Source organism: Sciurus carolinensis, chromosome 8 (genome assembly GCF_902686445.1).
Source record: "Sciurus carolinensis chromosome 8, mSciCar1.2, whole genome shotgun sequence".
In the NCBI taxonomy this organism is placed as follows: Eukaryota; Metazoa; Chordata; class Mammalia; order Rodentia; family Sciuridae; genus Sciurus; species Sciurus carolinensis.
The window spans coordinates 6,219,891-6,238,774 of NC_062220.1; the positions used below are offsets into that span (position 1 = coordinate 6,219,891).

At 59.4% G+C, this 18,884-nt stretch overlaps 1 protein-coding gene across 4 annotated transcripts in view; it reads left to right on the top strand.

The window, feature by feature from the left end:
• Positions 1-18,048, top strand: part of Kcnh2 (potassium voltage-gated channel subfamily H member 2) — a 31,688-nt gene extending 13,640 nt beyond the window's left edge. For 2 of the 4 annotated variants that reach the window (XM_047562443.1, XM_047562444.1), the window contains exons 3-15: positions 3,987-4,151; positions 5,141-5,584; positions 6,180-6,391; positions 10,536-10,964; positions 11,520-11,907; positions 12,254-12,453; positions 12,897-13,149; positions 14,158-14,351; positions 14,654-14,753; positions 15,190-15,462; positions 15,545-15,731; positions 16,012-16,189; positions 17,500-18,048. In XM_047562443.1, the coding sequence (XP_047418399.1) occupies positions 3,987-4,151; positions 5,141-5,584; positions 6,180-6,391; positions 10,536-10,964; positions 11,520-11,907; positions 12,254-12,453; positions 12,897-13,149; positions 14,158-14,351; positions 14,654-14,753; positions 15,190-15,462; positions 15,545-15,731; positions 16,012-16,189; positions 17,500-17,649 (3,173 nt within the window). In that variant the 3' untranslated portion in view covers positions 17,650-18,048. Of the gene's footprint in view, positions 1-3,986; positions 4,152-5,140; positions 5,585-6,179; positions 6,392-7,770; positions 8,202-10,535; positions 10,965-11,519; positions 11,908-12,253; positions 12,454-12,896; positions 13,150-14,157; positions 14,352-14,653; positions 14,754-15,189; positions 15,463-15,544; positions 15,732-16,011; positions 16,190-17,499 lie in introns of those variants that run through there. The other 2 variants (XM_047562445.1, XM_047562446.1) reach the window with 2 other exon arrangements.
• Positions 18,049-18,884: the final 836 nt, after the last annotated feature.

Sequence of the window (18,884 nt, forward strand, 5' to 3'; positions counted from 1 at the left end):
TTCTTCCCTGACTGGCGCTGCCATGAGAGATAAGGCCTGGCCCCTGATAAAGTCAAGTGTTGCTCCCACTTGGGGCCTGGCTTGGGCCAGTTGTGTCTAGAGGTGGAAATTGGATTTGGGACACTGGGTGAAGCCCTAACCCATGTGTGGGTTTGGATGCTGGGTCGGGACAGTGCCTCCCCCAGGTCAACTCCCAAGTGTGAGTTGGCACCAAATGAAAGCAAGCTAGGTGTTGTGCCCTGAATGATGGGGATCTTCATAGAATCAAGATGGGCTGTGTTTGCCATACCTGGAGGTATCCAGACCTGCTGCACCCCCAGGGTGCCTCCCGTTGCCCCATCTCTCAGTGACCTGCAATGAGCCACATGACCTATGAAGTCCTACTGAGAGAGTGCCTGTCATGCCTCACCCTGGCCAGCAGGGCCAAAGATATGGAGGGTGTAAAGAGCTGCCTCCACTTTCTGCATTCCCAGAGAGGCCAGTGGGACAGAGGCAGGACTGGGCTGGGCATGGAAGCCTCACCTGAGGTGAGGTCACTCCAGCTGGGCTGGGCTGGGGATTGCAGGAGGGGCAGCGGCATGTGTCTTGTCATCAGCCACATAAGCCATGCTGGCCCATTGCTACTCCATTGCTAAGACCATCTGCTCATCTCCTCTTCCTTCTCAAGTCCATGGAACCCTCCCTTGAGCCAGGCTCCCAGCTACATACATGGATGTTATATCATTGTAGTCCTTCAGCTCTGTGGGGTGGGCCTGTGATGCAGGCAACATTCTGCAACTCCAGAGGATAAGTGACGGACCCAGTGTCCTTCTAATGCACTGGGCAAAGGCTGTCTGACTTCCCAGCTGTGCCCCCTCCCCTTTGAGACGTGGAATCCCACACCCCCCAGGCTGCCCTCTCCTTCCCTGAGCACTGAAGGCGCTGGCTGCCTTTGCAGTGTGGGCCATGCCTGCCACAGAGTGGCTCTTGGTGGAATTGCACCCTTGCCCAGCTGGGCCTGCTGGCCCTTCTGTGGCCACCTCTGCCTTGGGTAAGCTGGGCCACTGGTGGGAGGCAGAGTGAGCTGAAGGGAGAAGGGAGAAGAGTGGTGGGCTGGGGGCCTGGGGCTGGGTGGGCACTGGGGCCAGGGGGTAGGCAAGACTATTGAGTGCACCCTGCCAGCCAGGCTCCCCGGGTGCAGCGTGAATGCTGGCTCTCAAGGTGGCTTCTCTGCTGGGAAGTATGGTGTCTTATATGCCCACAAACTGCTGTTTGCTTTGTACTACTGCCCAACTCCAATCGCCTTGGGGCCTATCCCTGGCCTGGCTGACCTCCCCCTCCCCCATACCGCTGGGCAGTGGGCTCTAGCTGGCAGGCTGGGCTGAAGAGCTTGTGCGGTTGATGTGGCAGCTCATGGAAGACCCAGCCAACCTGGCAGGTGAGACAGTGCCTCAGAGGTGCCAGCTCTGGATTTCTTTCTGGAAATCAGCTCCTGGATTTCTTTCCTTCCATCCCCACCCCCACTTGTGTTTCCTTCAGCCATCAGGCAGGGCCAGGGTTCACATGTTTAGAATAACCAGACCTTTGACTAGATTATTTGAAAGGGAAAATTTTTTGAATGTCGACATAGGGAGGGGGATGTGGGGATTCTGTGTGAGCGTGTGTCTGGGCATGGGGAGCAGGTTTGTGCTGTGAGGGAGGTTTATCCTGGAGCTTCTGTATTGGAAGGGGAGGGAGGGCTATTTTGAGATGCCATGGTACTGGGCTGGCACTCTGAGATGCCAAGGTCCTGGGGTAGGTAGGCCTCAGAATGCAGAGTTGGCTTCTTTTGCTGAGTAGCTTGGACTGACATGGGGATGGGGTTCTGAGGACTCACGGCCAGTGTTTCTGGGACCTTGTCTTGGGGACAGAGACCCCAATCCTTCTAGAAGGGTTGGAGCCATCTTCCATCTTCCAGACTCTAGACTTCTCTGAGACGGGTTTCCTGGTGAGGGCCATAGATCAGGGCCTGGATCGCTTGGGTGCCCAGGGTGGATGCTGGGGTCTCCGGGGCTGATGTTTCCTGGTTTCTGGCCTCTGCAGAGTCCCGAGGAGGCCAGTCTCTATTTGGGCCGCTGCTGGCCATCACCATATTAGGGCATAAACTCCAGGCGGACTGTCTGGGTGCCAAACGGTCTCCAGCTGGGCCCAGCCCCCTGCAGCTCCAACACCACAGCTGTGTGTCAGAGGCCGGAGGTCAGGGGACAAGAGCAGCTGCGGGAGGGAGACCCAGACAAGCCCCTGAGCTCAGGGCCCTTGTGCAGAGCCTGGGATGCGGTGAGTGGAAGGCTGTCGGGCGGGGCAGAGATCTGTGCAGCTCCTCCTGGGTTCAGCCCTTGCCTTGGTTCCAGCCTGTTTAAGTTGGTTTCAGAGGACCTTGTTCCACTAGAGGAACCCGCTGCTAGAATCCCCGGTCTGCTTCAGTCTAGCCTCATCCCAGGAAGTCTGCACGCAACCTGGCCAGCATCTACAGGAGCCAGGCCCTTCCACCCAGCCTGCTCAGCTGCAGCCAGCTCTGCTCCCTGCCTCCCCACACTCAGACCCTTGATGCTGGCAGGCATCAAGCACCATTTCATGTCCCCGCCCCCTGCCCCTTCAAACCACCACTGCCATCACTCCTGCCTGAGCCAGGGGTGGGAGTGAGGGGGAGTGAGAGGAAGGGGAGACCAGCCCAAGGAAGCTCTTGGCAGCAGAGGTGAGCATAAGGGACAGCTGAGGCTGGGCTGCTAGAGACAGGATGCGACCACATGGCTGCTCACCCTCCCTACCTCTTCTCCATTCATGACCGCCTCCTCCATGTCACTGTTGCCCTGCTACTGACACCAGGAGCCAGCACAGGCTCCCAAGGTGTGTTTTGCCAGGTACCAGGCCCCACAGAGGGAATGTGGATATTGGGAGGCAGAGAAGACCAATGGGCAGATGAGGAAAGGAGCCTGCCCACCTCTGGGAAGAGGGGGAGTTGAGGAACACGCCTGGGATCTGGGAAGAGCTGAGATGAGGGCGAGACCTCCGTGGTCTCTTTCAGGGATCAGCGTGGGGGTGGGGCCCATGTGCTCCACAGGAGCCCAGATGGAGGGGTGAGCCTCTCTGGCCCAGGGAAGAGGTTCTGTGGCTAGAGAGCGGGGATGTATGTGCAGAAAATCAAGGACAGAGAGAACGTCAAGGAGGAGATGAAAGATCTAGATGTTCACTAGTTTATTTCTGCCGTGTCACAGACTAGTACTTTCGTGAGGTAGAAGGTGGCATGCCTGGATACTGTGGCAAGGCCAAGTAGCTATAAAGGTCTGAAACTCTTCCTCTCGACTTCTCTACTTATCTTGTTGTGGACTGACACAACGGCTGGGACCTAATCTAGAGGGAACAGACAGGGACAACTAGCTATGGTCAACTGTCCATAGTGTTCAGTACCTGCCAGACCTTGCCCAAGCCCTCAGCACATACCGACTTATTTAATCTTTGTAACTGGTGAAAAAAATTGTTTATAATTTCCATTTTATAAGTGAGGGAAATGAGGCACAGGGATGTTAAGTAACTTAAGAAGAATGCAGATGTCATTACGCAGTAAATTGGGATCTGAGCCCAGAGATTCTGGGCCTAAAACCTGTGGGCTTGACTACTAGGCAACACTTCCTTGAATGAGAGAAAAGCAAAAATACATTGAGAGGATAGGAAGACTGAGGCGGAAATGTGGAGGAAGGAAGGGTCATAAAACAGTGAGAGAAAATACACGTAGGGAAAGAGGAGAAAGAAGGTAGGCAGGGAGGGAGAGGTGCACGCAGCAAGCTGGGGCAGGCACATGGCCGGGGTGCGTGCTGCGGGCAGGGATGCCGGAGAGGAGCGGGAGTTGTAGTGGGGTCGGAAGGGAGGCAGAAGTAGATGGACCCTTTTGGGGTTGGGAGTTCATCCTGGCTGGCTTTGCACCCTACCCACTCCGGTGTCACCGTGGCCATCTTCTCCCCGCTCTGCAGGGAGCTGCTTCCTGTGTCTGGTGGATGTGGTGCCTGTGAAGAACGAGGATGGGGCTGTCATCATGTTCATCCTCAACTTTGAGGTGGTGATGGAGAAGGACATGGTGGGGTCCCCAGCACGTGACACCAATCACCGGGGCCCCCCCACCAGCTGGCTGACCTCTGGTAAGTGCAGTTGTACTCTTGAGCCCCCTCAGGAGCACATGGCAATACCAAGGAGTGGCCTGGTCCTGCCTGGCCCAGGATGGACAGACAGGAGTGGAGTGACAGGGCCCAGACTCACACGTCCTTGGGTGGAGAGAGCACCTGTTTTTCAGCTTTGCCTGCTGGATTCCCACCCCACACCCCTAAGGACTGCTCCTCTCTGCAGCAGGTCCTGATCTGCTCGGGGATGGAGACTCGCCCTTCCCTGACGGCTCTGGCCACCCGGCTGCAGATCCGCCTGCTCATGTCTCACGGGCTCAGCCCTCTCTCTCTCTGTGGAGTTTCTGCTCTGTAGTCTCTTGATCCTGGACTGGCCAGGTTCCCCGAGTGGCCCTGGCTAATGGAAGAGAGGATGTGAGGGAATTCTCCCCTTGGCTAGAGACGTCCAGCCCCGCCTCCTTCCCTGGATGACCCAAAGGCTCAGATCCCCCTCACCCAGGATGACCTCTTTGGGTTTAATTTAAAATTTCCCCAGTGTCAGGACAAAAGCATTCATCTCTTTGTTTCTTAAGCTCTAAAACAACAACTGTAATGATTCTGGCCCTACAGATGCCAGCTGCCAGGGGATGGGAGAGAGCCGCTGGCATCATTTCCTGCCCAAGTGCAGGACGGGCAGTGACTATGACCTCCAGCAGGTCACCCTAGGCATCTGTGCCTGAGTTTCCTCATATCTAAAATGAGGATGATAGTCCCCACCAGGGCAGTAGGAGAATTAGGGAGGACTCGTGGAGTCTGTCTTCAAGTGCAGCTAGAAATAGCAGTTGATTAAGGTTAGCCTTGGATAAGGTTACCTATCGTTTGGGAACGGAGTTCTGTGCCTGGGGTTGGGGATGGAGGACTGACACTCTGAGAATCCCTGGTTCCGCTCGGCTGGGACTCCAGCTCCTGGAGGCTTTGCCTCCTCCAGGCGGCTGGCCATGCTGGGGCCACAGGCCTCCCTTCTCCCACAGGTCGGGCCAAGACCTTCCGACTGAAGCTGCCTGCGCTGCTGGCGCTGACGACCCGGGAGTCCGCTGGGCGGCCAGGCAGCGTGGGCAATGTGGGCGCCCCAGGGGCTGTGGTGGTGGACGTGGACCTCACACCTGCGGTGCCCAGCAGCGAGTCACTGGCCCTGGATGAGGTGTCAGCCATGGACAACCATGTGGTGGGGCTCGGGCCAGCTGAGGAGCGTCAGGCGCTGGTGGCCCCCGGCTCGCCTACGGCCAGCGCACCTGGCCCGCACCCGTCACCGAGGTCCCATAGCCTCAACCCTGATGCCTCGGGCTCCAGCTGCAGCCTGGCCCGGACGCGCTCCCGAGAGAGCTGTGCTAGCGTGCGTCGCGCCTCTTCAGCTGACGACATCGAGGCCATGCGCGCAGGGGCACTACCCCCACCACCGCGCCACGCCAGCACTGGTGAGGGCAGGCCCAGCAAACTGCCCCACCTAGGTGCTCACTTCCCCACGCACTGGGCCTGCACGTCCAGGCCCTCAGCTTCCTCCCTCTCCCCTGCATCCTGGGTGCCAGGGAGCCTGGGAGATGGAAATCCCATTAAGCACTTATTTAATCTCATTAAGTGGCCTTTTACTCTATTAAATGTCCATTCATCCCGTTACACTTTTCTACTCTCAGAGCCCTTGCTGGCCCATGGATCCTGCTGTCCCAGGACCTCCTGGAGCAGGGATGGCCGTGGGGCTGGGGAAGGACAGGACAGGCCTAGGGACTCTGGACACCACTGGCTTACTGGCAGTCCAAGGGCCCCTGAATAGACCCTTTCTTCTCCCTCATTTGGCCTTCATCTCATAACTGCATTTCCTTTTTAAAATGGGAGGGACCTGGCCCTTGTTTGTTTCTGTGACTTCAGGTCTCCTGATCTGACCCCACTGACTCACGTCCCCCATGGCCCTGGCCTGAGGAGGGCTTGGTCTTCACTCTGGTCTCAATACCCATGGCCTGACTGCCTGTCAGCCTCTGGCCCACCCACCTGACCTGGCTTTACCTCTCCACCCAGGGGCCATGCACCCCTTGCGCAGTGGCCTGCTTAACTCCACCTCAGACTCGGACCTCGTGCGCTACCGCACCATTAGCAAGATTCCCCAAATCACCCTCAACTTTGTGGACCTCAAGGGCGACCCCTTTCTGGCCTCGCCCACCAGCGACCGGGAGATCATAGCACCCAAGATAAAAGAGCGGACCCACAATGTCACTGAGAAGGTCACCCAGGTAGGGCTGTGGTCAAGAGGTGAGGGGACGGGGACCAGTCAGTGAGGGCCCCTTGAAGGAGGCAACCCTGAGGGCTGGTGGAGGGGAGGTTTTCCAGAGCTGGGGTAGGAGAGCAAACAGTTTAGAAGGTCCTGGAGAGAGGGAGACTGGTGGGGAGGGGGCCTCGGGATAGGCAGATACGGAGGACGGGTTGAGTGGGTGTGGCTCGAGGGTGGACAGGGCCCTTGAGGCTGGGGACATGAGAGGGCTGAGTGGGTGGGAGAAGGCAGCCTCAAGGATGTGAAGGGTCTGGCCACAGGGCATATGTGAAATGGGTACTGGGGGCAAGCCAACAGGAGGAGGCTTCAAATTAGAGGAGACCACAGAGGTCAAGGTCAGGAGGGAGGGTCCTGGTTCTTCTGAACTGAGGTGATGTCCCAGCAGAGGTGGGGGCTAGTGGTGTGAGGATGGTCTGGAGGTGCCTGCCATGTCTCCAAGGCATTAGAGAGGTGGGGGTCCTTCCCCTGTGGGAGAGGGAGGGGATGGTGGTGGGTGCAAAGATATGGGAAGTTCAAGCCCCTGAACCCTGGGCCAGAAAAGACCACCAGTCTTTGGGGCTTTGACCTACATAGCCCTGTTGGCAGGGCCAGTCTGGCTTCTGTCCCCTCCTGGCAGCAAGGTGGTCTATAACACCCTCAGGGCCCAGTCCACCCCAGCCCTTCTTCACATCCCGGCTTTGGGGCTTTGGGCACCAGGAGTGCCATCCCTTCAGTGAGTGAGCAGCCCAGAACAGTAGGGGACCCCTTTTCCTCAGGCCCCTTCCATAGCAGCTGCCCGGTTGGCCTGTGTGAAGGAGCTGCCCTGCTCCGGCCTCCCTTGGCAGCTTCCTGCTGCCTCTGGCTCTCTGGGTCTCTGCCAGGTCTCCAGCCCCTTGGCCTTGACTCCAGAACATTCCCCCCGCATCCCAGGCCCTTATCTGGCTGCCTAACTCTGTGCCCCTCTGGGTCCTGCTGCTCCCTCTCAATTCCTACCTGGGTCCCTGGCTTCTGCCCTGCAATTGTGGATCTGTGCGTGTCTTGTCTGTATGTGTCTGCGTGTGGTGCCCCTGCCAGTCACCGGGCGTCTCTCCATCTCTGGGTGTCTCTTTCTGACTCTGGCTGGCTCGGCACTGGACTGGCGGGGCGGGGGTGTTGGGGAGACCATTAATCTGTGGTGACAGTCCGGGCTGCTGGGCGAGGGGGAGGGGCATGGGCTGCGGGAGCGGCTGCTGCAGGAGCTGGGAGCAGGCTGCGGGGGAGGGGGCCGTTGGCCTGGCACGGGGTGGAGGGGCGGGCACGGGCAGGGCGGGGGAGCCCAGTGTGGCGGGGTGGGGGTGGGGACCTGGGAGGAGGAGGGGCCGGCCGGAGGAGCCGCGGTGGGAACCGCAGCTGCTGGGCTGGCGGCAGGCGGGCAGAGCGAGCGCAGCACCCTGGCAGCAAGGCCCACACCAGGGGCTATGGGCAGCATGAGCCAGGCAGCCTGCAGCCCACGATCACTACCCAGGTGACCCCAGCCCTGGGGCCCAGCCCCAGCCACCCTGGCTTCATGCCAGAGGTGGCCCTGGCTGCCAGTTGGCCAGCCTCCGGGGCACAGCCTGGGCTGGGACTGCTGCTGGGGCGCAAGTGAGGCACTGGCTGGGCCCTTGGGCCCCAGGGCATGCAGGCTGGGGGGAGGCAAGTCCTCCATGGCAGCCCCAGCAGGGAAGGCGAGCAGGACAGGGGCTCTGCGGCCCAGGGCCCAGAAAGGCCGGGTGAGGCGGGCCGTGCGCATCTCCAGCCTGGTGGCCCAGGAGGTAGGTGACCCGGGCCCCTCCTCCTCCTTTCCAGGGCTGGGACACTGAGGCAGGTGCTGGCAAGTGGGGAAGAAGCACAGAGGGCTCTGACTCCTGAGATGTAGGGTGGTTTGGGGAGCCTTGGAGTCTGAGGCCTGCCCAGCCCGGAGCTCCTGCCCACCCTCCTCCTGGCCCAGGGGTTCCCAGTGTTTCCCTGGCTGGGGGCCCCTCTCTTGTGGTTTCTGTGGCTCACAGTCTTCTACCTCAAAATGCAAAGGGAGGAGAGAGACAACAGGAATCAGATGGGTGCCCAGAGAGGGTGGCCAGGAAACTTGGGGAGGTAAAGGAGCCAGCAGGCGGGGACAGTGAGAGGCTGGCAAGCAACTGCCAGGCCTGGCTCACAGGTGCGGGGCTCCCTCACTCTGCAGGGAATGGCCTCTGCGGCAGGTAAGGGAGGTTTGCTATGCTTTCGGGGGTCCTGGAGGCTGGAGTCTGAGGAGGGTGGGGGTCGGCGTCCACCAGGTGGGGGTGAGAAGGTGCTCAGCTGAGACCTGGCTCATCTCTTCAGGGGCAGCCTAGGCTGATGGTTACCTCCCGGGCATCGTCTCTTGAGAATCTCACTAAAGCTGCCACCATTCCTGGCCCCGTACTCCCTCTGTCTGGTCTCTTATGATCCTCTTGGGTGGGGGAACAGGTACAGGTGGGATTCTTCCCCCACAGATAAGGACCCAGGGTTTGTTCAGTGTTCTACAGGACAACAGGTCAAAAGGAATGACAAACCTGGCCCCAGGCCATGTGGGAAGCTAGTGATGTGGAGCTGGGACAGGCCCTCGGGCCGATGAGGTTGGCCATTCCAGACCTTGCATCCAGGGCTTGCCGCACATGCATGTGTGCTTTGGGGCTGTGGGCAGACTTGGGGGCAGGGTCCCTGCTGTGAGGGGTGGGCCAGCACAAACCCCAGGGCCCAACTCTCCAGGCACAGGGACAAGTCCTATGCAAGGGCAGCTACCTTCTTTTGCCCTTTTTCTGTGGGGTTCAGTTCCTTTCTTTCAGATCCCACTGACCCCAGAAAGGCACCACCCCATGCACATTTACCCTTTGCCTTAAGGAACAGGCCACTTAGTCTGAAGACAGGGCAGAAATGGGATGCTGGGGCTCGCCCATAGACTCCCTCCCCTGCCCCAGGCCTCAGCTGCTGCCTCTGCACCCTCAGTCTGGTGTCTGTGTTCATCCCAGGATGGCCAAAGCCTTACTATGACCCATCTTACCTTTTGGTTATTTTTGGGTGCTTTCCAATCTGGCCCTTGTGTAGGTGGGCCCCGGGGATTGCTTTTGAATGGGATTCTTTGGGATACCACCCAGCCTAGAGGGGTGTCCTAGGAACTCAGTGCTTCTAGGAGCAGGGCCAGCAGCTCTAGGGGCTGACTGAGGCCTTGGGTCTAGCTGCCCAGGAGTGGGAGGGTGGGGGGAGGGTTTCTTGGGTTGACAGATACCTGTGAGAGAGGATTCTGAGGAGCAGGGGTGGGGCAGAGGAACACACCCATGCTTCTGGAGCGGTGTAGGAAAGCTAGTCTGAGCTCTCCCTGGTTTGGTTTGGGAGAAAGTTTCATGACTACTGCCACTGGTGTGGATTGTGGGCCCACCTCTGCCTGACTGTTGAGTGAATGCCCGTGTAGACTGAGTGTGGCTCCTAAGTGACACTGTGTGCATGCCTCTATATTTTGTGCACCAGTTCCTCTGGGCCTGGCTGTGTTCTCTGCATCCCTTTGTCAGAGTGGGAGGCTGCCCTGGGGCTCAGAGAGTGGTGGGTGGGAATGTCTTGGTTCTCCCCACCAGAGAGGCCAAGGGGCCTGTCGTTGGGTTGCTGGTGTCTTCAGGCCAGTGGCAAGAAGTAGGCCTGGTAGGACAAGTGTCCAGGGCCTGTCTCTGGAACTGCAGTGCTGGGAGCTGTAGTCCTTGGAACTTTTTCCTGCACTGACACTGTGCGTCTGTGTGGCGTGTGTTTGGGGAGGGATTGCATGGTGCCGGTTACTGTCTGAGGGTCTGGTCTCTTTGGTTGTGGGGAGCAGTGCTGAGCTCTACTGCACAGTGCCCTGAATTCTGGAAACAGTCAGAACTGTGTGGAGTCAGCCAGGAAGTCCCTGTTCTGTGTGGCATCTGGGGAACTGTAGTGCCCAGGCCTGGGGGATGGCGAGTAGCCATGGCTGCTCTGCTGTGGGTTGGGCATTCTGATGGAACCTTTTCTGGTCTCCCGTCCTTTCTGTACCTGGCTCTGGCAGGGATGTCACTAGCTCTCGCTCAGGAGGTGCCCAGGCCTGTCTTCATCCTTCACCTGCACCTTCCCTGCCTGTCCAGGTCCTGTCTCTGGGTGCAGACGTGCTGCCGGAGTACAAGCTGCAGGCGCCACGCATCCACCGCTGGACCATCCTGCACTACAGCCCCTTCAAGGCCGTGTGGGACTGGCTCATCCTGCTGCTGGTCATCTACACGGCCGTCTTCACACCCTACTCGGCTGCCTTCCTGCTGAAGGAGACTGAAGAGGGTTCCCAGGCCCCTGACTGTGGCTATGCCTGCCAGCCCCTGGCCGTGGTGGACCTTATTGTGGACATCATGTTCATCGTGGACATCCTCATCAACTTCCGCACCACCTACGTCAATGCCAACGAGGAGGTGGTCAGCCACCCTGGCCGCATCGCTGTCCACTACTTCAAGGGCTGGTTTCTCATCGACATGGTGGCTGCCATCCCCTTTGACTTGCTCATCTTTGGCTCTGGCTCCGAAGAGGTGGGGTTGCCAGGGAGGGGAGGCAGAGAGAGGGAGGAGAGGAGAGGCCAGGAGGGCATGGGGAAGGTAGAGAAGCTGTGGGGGGCGCGAGGAGGTGGGGGGAGAGAAGAAGAGAAATGGGCGTCACAGGCAAGGGGGTACCCCAACAAATCCATTCCTGTGCCTCCTTTCCAGGAGGGCGGCCCAAAGGGTTTTAGGGGCCGGAGGGTGCTCCTTTTTCTAATTTGTCCACCCAGAGGGTACAGTTTCCTAACACTTCCAGTGACCTGGAAGCTAGTGGGAGGCACCTCGGGGGACTGTTGAACCTTCCGCAGCTCCTGCTTCTTCATTCTAACTCTGGGAATGTGACTGCTGTGTCCTAAAGCAGGCCCAAAGGTCGAGGAGACACTGCTGGGTGCAGCGTGGGAGGGGCTTCATGCAAGGTGGCTCCGCCTACCAGGTTCCAAGAGGGTGCCTTCGCGCTCTCACCTCCAGGACCCTTCCCCAGCCACAGCGCCCGCCCCGCCCGCCTCCCCTGTGCCCGCACACTGAATTGCCACCCCTCCTCTTCCCCAGCTGATTGGGCTGCTGAAGACCGCGCGGCTGCTGCGGCTGGTCCGCGTGGCGCGGAAGCTGGACCGCTACTCGGAGTATGGCGCGGCGGTGCTCTTCCTGCTCATGTGCACCTTCGCGCTCATCGCGCACTGGCTGGCCTGCATCTGGTACGCCATCGGCAACATGGAGCAGCCGCACATGGACTCGCGCATCGGCTGGCTGCACAACCTGGGCGACCAGATCGGCAAGCCCTACAACAGCAGTGGCCTGGGCGGGCCCTCCATCAAGGACAAGTATGTCACAGCGCTCTACTTCACCTTCAGCAGTCTCACCAGCGTGGGCTTCGGCAACGTCTCTCCGAACACTAACTCGGAGAAAATCTTCTCCATCTGCGTCATGCTCATTGGCTGTGAGTGCGCCTAGGGGTGGGGTTGGGGGCGCAGTGGGGGGTGGCTGGTCACGGGTTGGGGGGTGGGGGGTGGAAAGGAGAGAGGCGGCTAGAGCTCCTCTTGCCCCGCCCCCGATTAGATACTCCAGGGCCCACCACCATGACATGGTTTGGAGTCGGGGACACCAGGGCAGGAAATGCTGACGGATGGCGTGTGTTTGAGCATGTTTATATCCACTCTCAGACTGAGACGTGACCGGACCGCGGGTGTCGTGTCGTTGACCTGGTGCAGGGCCTGAGCAGAGGGTCCCCGTGGGAGGGCGGGGTCCCTGCGGATGCTGACGGCCCCACTCACCCACGCCCCCAGCCCTCATGTATGCCAGCATCTTCGGCAACGTGTCTGCCATCATCCAGCGGCTGTACTCGGGCACCGCCCGCTACCACACACAGATGCTCCGGGTGCGGGAGTTCATCCGCTTCCACCAGATTCCTAACCCGCTGCGCCAGCGCCTGGAGGAGTACTTCCAGCATGCCTGGTCCTACACCAATGGCATCGACATGAACGCGGTGAGGCGCCAGCGCGGTGCAGCAAGCCTATCTCCAATGTTCCCAGTTGGTGATAAGGGGGACCATGAGAAGCACGTGCCTGCCTTTCACCCAGGAGGAAACTAAAGCCCACAGAGCTCCTTTATGGGACAGCTCTCCCATTGGGTCAAGCACTGAGCCCTTAGGCCACTCACATAGGCGGTGGCATGAAATCCTGCTGTAGCCGAAGGCAGGTACTGGGCTCTTGCACATGAGAATGTGGAGGTCTGGAGACTAAGGATGCCCATCCGGAGGTGGTGCAGCTGGAGTAGGACCCCAGGTGCTCCCCACTACACTGAACCCCTGAGGCTCTGGGAAGCATCCTGCTCTCTGGGGCCTGGAGGAGACAGAGGTGTGGGGCAGTGGACTAGGGTATGGTTGGGGTCCCAAGGGAGGGTGTCCTGAGCTGTCTCACCTGTCCTCAGGTGCTGAAGGGCTTCCCTGAGTGCCTACAGGCTGACATCTGTCTGCACCTGAACCGCTCACTGCTGCAGCATTGCAAGCCCTTCCGTGGGGCCACCAAGGGCTGCCTGAGGGCCCTGGCCATGAAGTTCAAGACCACACATGCACCACCAGGGGATACGCTGGTGCATGCTGGGGACCTGCTCACTGCCCTCTACTTCATCTCCCGGGGTTCCATTGAGATCCTGCGGGGTGACGTCGTCGTGGCCATCTTGGGTATGTGGTGGCGGCATTGAATGGGTAATGCCAACTGTAACCTAGAGAGGCCTCAACCCAACTGAGGCTGTGGACCCAGAGCTGATGGCAGGTTCCTCGGGCCCTTTTAATTCACCCAACTCAGGGCCTCCAAGCGAGAAGGCAGCGGGGAGGAGCCCCACTAGGTGTCGGGCTGCTGAAATGAAGTAGGATTCAATTTAGATCCCAGGTGAGCAGTGGAGGGAGAAGCGCCTATTTAGAGACCACAGCAGCCTCTAGTCCCTGCAGCCTCATGCAATATAGCCCCTGCACCCCTTCCTTTCTACCCAGCCTGTGCACATGGGGACTTCTGTACCTGGCCACTTGGGACTTGCCTTGTCTGTCCTTTCCTTGGTGCCCTACATCTTAGTGGCAGATGCAGCAGACTCTTTTGACCACGGTTCATAGTAGAACATATTAGAATTTTATTTCTTAGCTCAGTACAAACACATACACCCACTCCATAAACACATGCCCCACAAAACTAAGTCAAAGTTTCACTGCAGGACATTGCATGTAATACATTCTGATTTTTTTCTGTTCTGTGCTGTGTTAAGCTATGCTATCCTGTTTTCTTTCAGTTAAAAAAAATGCTGGTCTGATCATTGTGTTCTCATCTATAGTTCAAAGAACATGGCTTATGAGGGTGCAGTGGTTGGCTAGGAGGGTATTTGGGACATGGGGGCTTGGCGGGTAGAAGTGGGGTTATAACCCAAGGAAGTCAGGGCCACAGGCAGAGCTGGGGTATCCCAGGTGGGCCTTCTGGCTGGGTCCTAGTTGCTGGGAGACCCAAAATTCCTGGCCCCTCTTCCCTCAAGTATTGAGGTCACTTGACCCTGTCCTGCCTGCTGAGAGTTGGGGAGGGTGGGCTGACTGAAGCTTCCCTGGCTGCGTAGCTGGGGGCAGACTGAAATGCCTGGAGGGAGGTGCCTGTCACCTTCTGATTCTGGCCCCACGGGCTGAAGATTCTGTCCTGTCTGTGGCATTCAGGGAAAAATGACATCTTTGGAGAGCCTCTGAACCTGTATGCACGGCCTGGCAAGTCCAATGGGGATGTGCGGGCCCTTACCTACTGTGACCTGCACAAAATCCATCGGGACGACCTGCTGGAGGTGCTGGATATGTACCCTGAGTTCTCAGACCACTTCTGGTCTAGCCTGGAGATCACCTTCAACCTGCGGGATGTAAGTTGGCCATCCCCAGCTGTCCCCAGAAGAGCTGCCTGCTCCAGTTGTGAGCCTGCCCCTTCACTGTGTCTTTGAATGTGCTGCTTCTCTGCCTCCATTTCCCTGCCTGTCCAGTGGTAACATAGGTTATGAAAATTTGGCTTCAGCTCATGTCCTGGTAAAGAATTGTAAGGGGGTGGGGGGCATTTCCCCCAGCAGGAGTGCTGAGCCCCACTTTCACTATGTTGATGAGGAACCTTGACCTGACCTGGGCTGGGCTGGAGGGCACAGGAGGGCACTGACACCATTCTTGGTTCCAGACCAACATGATCCCGGGTTCCCCTGGCAGCGCGGAGTTAGAGGGCGGTTTCAACCGGCAACGCAAGCGCAAGCTGTCTTTCCGCAGGCGCACAGACAAGGGTGAGGCCCCTCAGACCTTTCCGGTCCTTCCCCCAGTGTGCCAACTCTGCACCCCCTCTGTTCAAACGCTGCCATCCTTTCAGGCCAGCTTGAGCTACCACCTCCCCCAAAAGCCCTCTTGCCTCGGACCCGGGACTGGGCACAGGGCAGGGGCTTGGAGGTTGCTGCCTTGAACTGATAAGCAGGGAAGATGCAGGACAAAGGAGGGCGAGAGAACCCGCCATGGGGAAGGTCCCACAGAGCTCTGGGCAGTGGTGCCATTGCCCGTGTGTGGGCAGCCAGGGGGTGCCAGGGAGGCAGTCTGATTGAGGTGGGGAGAAGATAGCAAAAGACGACTGGGCACAACTCCTGGCATGGCCCCTTTTCGGGATGGCTCCTGTTCCTGTTTTTCTTTCCTGCCCTCTACTCTCTGAGGCCCAGCTTCTGTTTCCCACAGACGCAGAGCAGCCAGGGGAGATGTCGGCCCTGGGCCCCGGCCGAGCAGGGGCAGGGCCGAGTAGCCGGGGCCGGCGGGGGGAGTCCTGGGGGGAGACCCCGTCCAGTGGCCCCTCCAGCCCCGAGAGCAGTGAGGACGAGGAACCAGGCCGCAGCTCCAGCCCCCTCCGCCTGGTGCCCTTCTCCAGTCCCAGGCCCCCCGGAGAGCCACCGGGTGGGGAGCCCCTGACCGAGGACGGGGAGAAGAGCAGTGACGCCTGCAACCCTCTGTCAGGTAGGGGCGGGGCCAGGGGGGCCGCGGAAGGGCAGGGGGCGTGGCCTTTCTTCCCGGCCTCACCCCTACTCTCTGGCTCCAGGCGCCTTCTCTGGGGTGTCCAACATTTTCAGCTTTTGGGGGGACAGTCGGGGCCGCCAGTACCAGGAGTTGCCTCGCTGCCCCGCCCCCGCCCCCAGCCTCCTCAACATCCCTCTGTCCAGCCCCAGCCGGCGGCCCCGGGGCGATGTGGAGAGCAGGCTGGACGCGCTCCAGCGGCAGCTCAACAGGTAGGGGGGCATGCCGGAGAGGTGCGGGTGGGCTGCAGGATTTGGGAGAAGCGGATCTGTTGGGGGCGTTCCTGGCCATGTTGAGGGCTAAAGCTGCCTGGACCCTCTCCTACTCAGAGCTGAGCCAGGGCTGCCACACCCAGAGTAGAGAGGGACCTTGGGGTTGACCAGCCGCCCTGCCTGCAAGGCAGTCCTGAAGCCAACAATGGTGTGTCCACTTCCCTGAACACCCCGCATCCACCATGGGCCACAAGTTTGCCCTCCCTCCTTCTTGCCCCAGGCTGGAGACCCGACTGAGTGCAGACATGGCCACTGTCCTGCAGCTGCTACAGAGGCAGATGACGCTGGTCCCACCTGCCTACAGTGCTGTGACCACCCCAGGGCCTGGTCCCACTTCCACCTCCCCTTTGCTGCCCGTGGGCCCCGTCCCCACCCTCACCCTGGATTCGCTTTCTCAGGTGAGCTCCCCTGTCCCTCTCCCACAGCACCCCCGCCCTAGCCCTACCTTTTCTACCCTGGTTCCACCCCAAACCTATTTGCTACCCTTCCTGCTAGGCCTTGTGCCCAGCCTCCCCCTACCCCTTCTGTCTTCCCTGGGGTGATTCCTATCTCTCCCTCCAAGAGGCTGGCAGGAACAAGGCAGGAGGGAGAGAGCTGGGAGCAGGAAGCAGAGCCCGAGTGACTTGGGCTCCCCGGGCATTACCGGAAGGGCCAGATCTAACTGAGGAGCCTGAGTCCGGGACCTGGGCATGGGTGCTGTGCGCCAGTGTGTTCCAGGTCCCTGCTGGAGTGACACACCCCCAGTCTTACATCTACCATCTTGGCTTTCAACTCTAGCCATGCTACAGCACCCTCTTTGAAGGCACTGGCATTTCGATGGCACCGAGGCCAAGCCCCTGGGCCAGGACTTCCTGGGCCTACATTTCTCCCCTTCTGCTGGAGGTTGGCCTCAGCTGCCCTTTGTCCTCTCCTGAGAGGATCCATGTGTTTCTGGCCTTCTGAAGGACAGCTGTGTCTGGGCCTCCCTGCACCAGTTCCTGAGAGTGGAGAAGGGGGCTCCTCTGGCTCCCAGAGGCAGCTTGGGATCTGCCTCCTCCCCCCACCTGGCATCGCTCCCCCTCCCATATGCTGCCTGCTCCTGTTTGCAGACACCAGGGCCCACGTCAGCAAATGTGCCAGTCTCCCTTCACAGCCTCCCCCGCAGGGATCTCACCAGCACGCTCGTCAGCACCCACAAACCCCTCCCGCCTGCCCTGGCGCTCTCCCTGGCCTGCAGTTGCCTGGCCACCAGCCTGCCTCTGTTTCTAGATCCTCAGAGTTCTTTCTAGAATTGCAGAAAGGAACCTCAGCTCTCTTTCTGTCCTAGCTCCTGTCCCAACTCAGGGACTCCTTATTCCAGATTGGGGTTGGGTCCAGTCACCCATCCCTTGGGAAGGAAGAGGCTGTGACCTTGAGTCTTCCCTGGGAACTTCCCTGATGGGCCGGCCAGGCCCTCTGTTAGGTGGAAACCCCTCAGCTGCTCCCAGCTGCCCCTGCTCCTTTGGCTTTTGCCTTGAAAGTGCCTTTCTCCCCTTCCAGCCACAGTGTGTCCCTTTGCTGTCCCTGTGCTGCTGTCTGCTGGCTCTTCTCTTTGTCCCCTTTAGGCCCTCTTTTGCCCACCGACCTTCCTCTCAGGCTTCAAGGCCTCCTGCCTTCTGCAACCTGAGTTCTCTTGCTCCTCTCCGCAGGCTTCCTTCTCCCTAGCTGCTCACGCTCTGTCTATTTGCAGGTTTCCCAGTTCATGGCGTTCGAGGAGCTTCCCCCGGGAGCCCCAGAGCTTCCTCAAGAAGGTCCCGCTCGTCGCCTCTCCCTGCCGGGCCAGCTGGGGGCCCTCACCTCCCAGCCTCTGCACAGACACGGCTCAGACCCGGGCAGTTAGTGGGGCCACCTAGTGCAGATGCGTGGCTCACCCAGGGTTCAGGGCACTGCCTGGGCCGCTCCCCTCGGAGGCCCTGCCCAGGAGGCCCTGGCCGTGGAGGGGAGAGGACAGTGAAGGAGCAGCTCCTCCCCCGCCCTTGGGACCATCTCCTCCTGCAGTCCCCTGGGCCCCACTGGGGAGGGGCAGGGGCAGGGCCGGGCAGTGGCCAGGGGTCTGTGGTCCCCCCACTGCCCTGGGGGCATTAGCTGGTCTAACTGCCCGGAGGCACCTGGCCCTGGGCCTTAGCACCTCAAGGACTTTTCTGCTATTTACTGCTCTTATTGTTAAGGATAATAATTAAGGATCATATGAATAATTAATGAAGATGCTGATGACTATGAATAATAAATGATTATCCTGAGGAGACTCCATTGGTGCTGGGAGGGTACAGGTGTCGCCTCCTATCTATTTGTGCTCCTATTCTGGACCCACTGGCCTCTGTGTAGGGACCCAGGCCTGCAGGGCACTTTGGATATCCAGGAGTGTGTGTGGTAGGGCTGCCCCTGGGCTTGACACAGGTTATCTCTGGGGCTTCTCTGTGTGGATTCAGGATATCAAAGAACACGTGAACTGCTTTGAGTTTAGAGGTGGTCCTGGTGGGATGCCCCTTGGGATCCAGCCCCTCAGGGCCATATTGCTTTCCTGGGGGGCACAGTGGCTCCCAAAGTGGCCATCATAGTTCCTGAGCCTAGCCTCATACTAACCCTGAGTCTGCCCCCCCAACCCGCTCTCAGTTTGGCCTTATTTTGACGCTTTATAAGTGGGTGTCACATGGACCCAACTCTGGATACACTGCTTGCCCAGCTCTGACCAGAGCTCACCCATCTGACCGTCGATGGCCCTCACCTTAATCACCTTGATCACTTTTGACCCTTGATCACAAGAAGAGCTTCCTAAAGAGGGTGGACATGTCAGGGGGACTCATTTCATTATTGGGGAACAAGTCAAAGCACATATTCTGGGGACAGCGAAGGGTCCCCCATGCCTGTGTTCTGGCACATGTGCTGCTGGGCTTGTGAGCACTCACTCCCCTGGAGGGGTCATGACAGGCTGCTCCTAGGGGAGGTGCTGCTGAAGGCCCCCAGAGCTCGGAGCACTTCCTCACCAAAGCCCCACCACCAGGCCCTTTGAAGGCAAGTGTGGCCATTCTCACCGCCTAAGCCTGGAAGCGGTGGTGTTGGTCTCAGAAGCCCAGA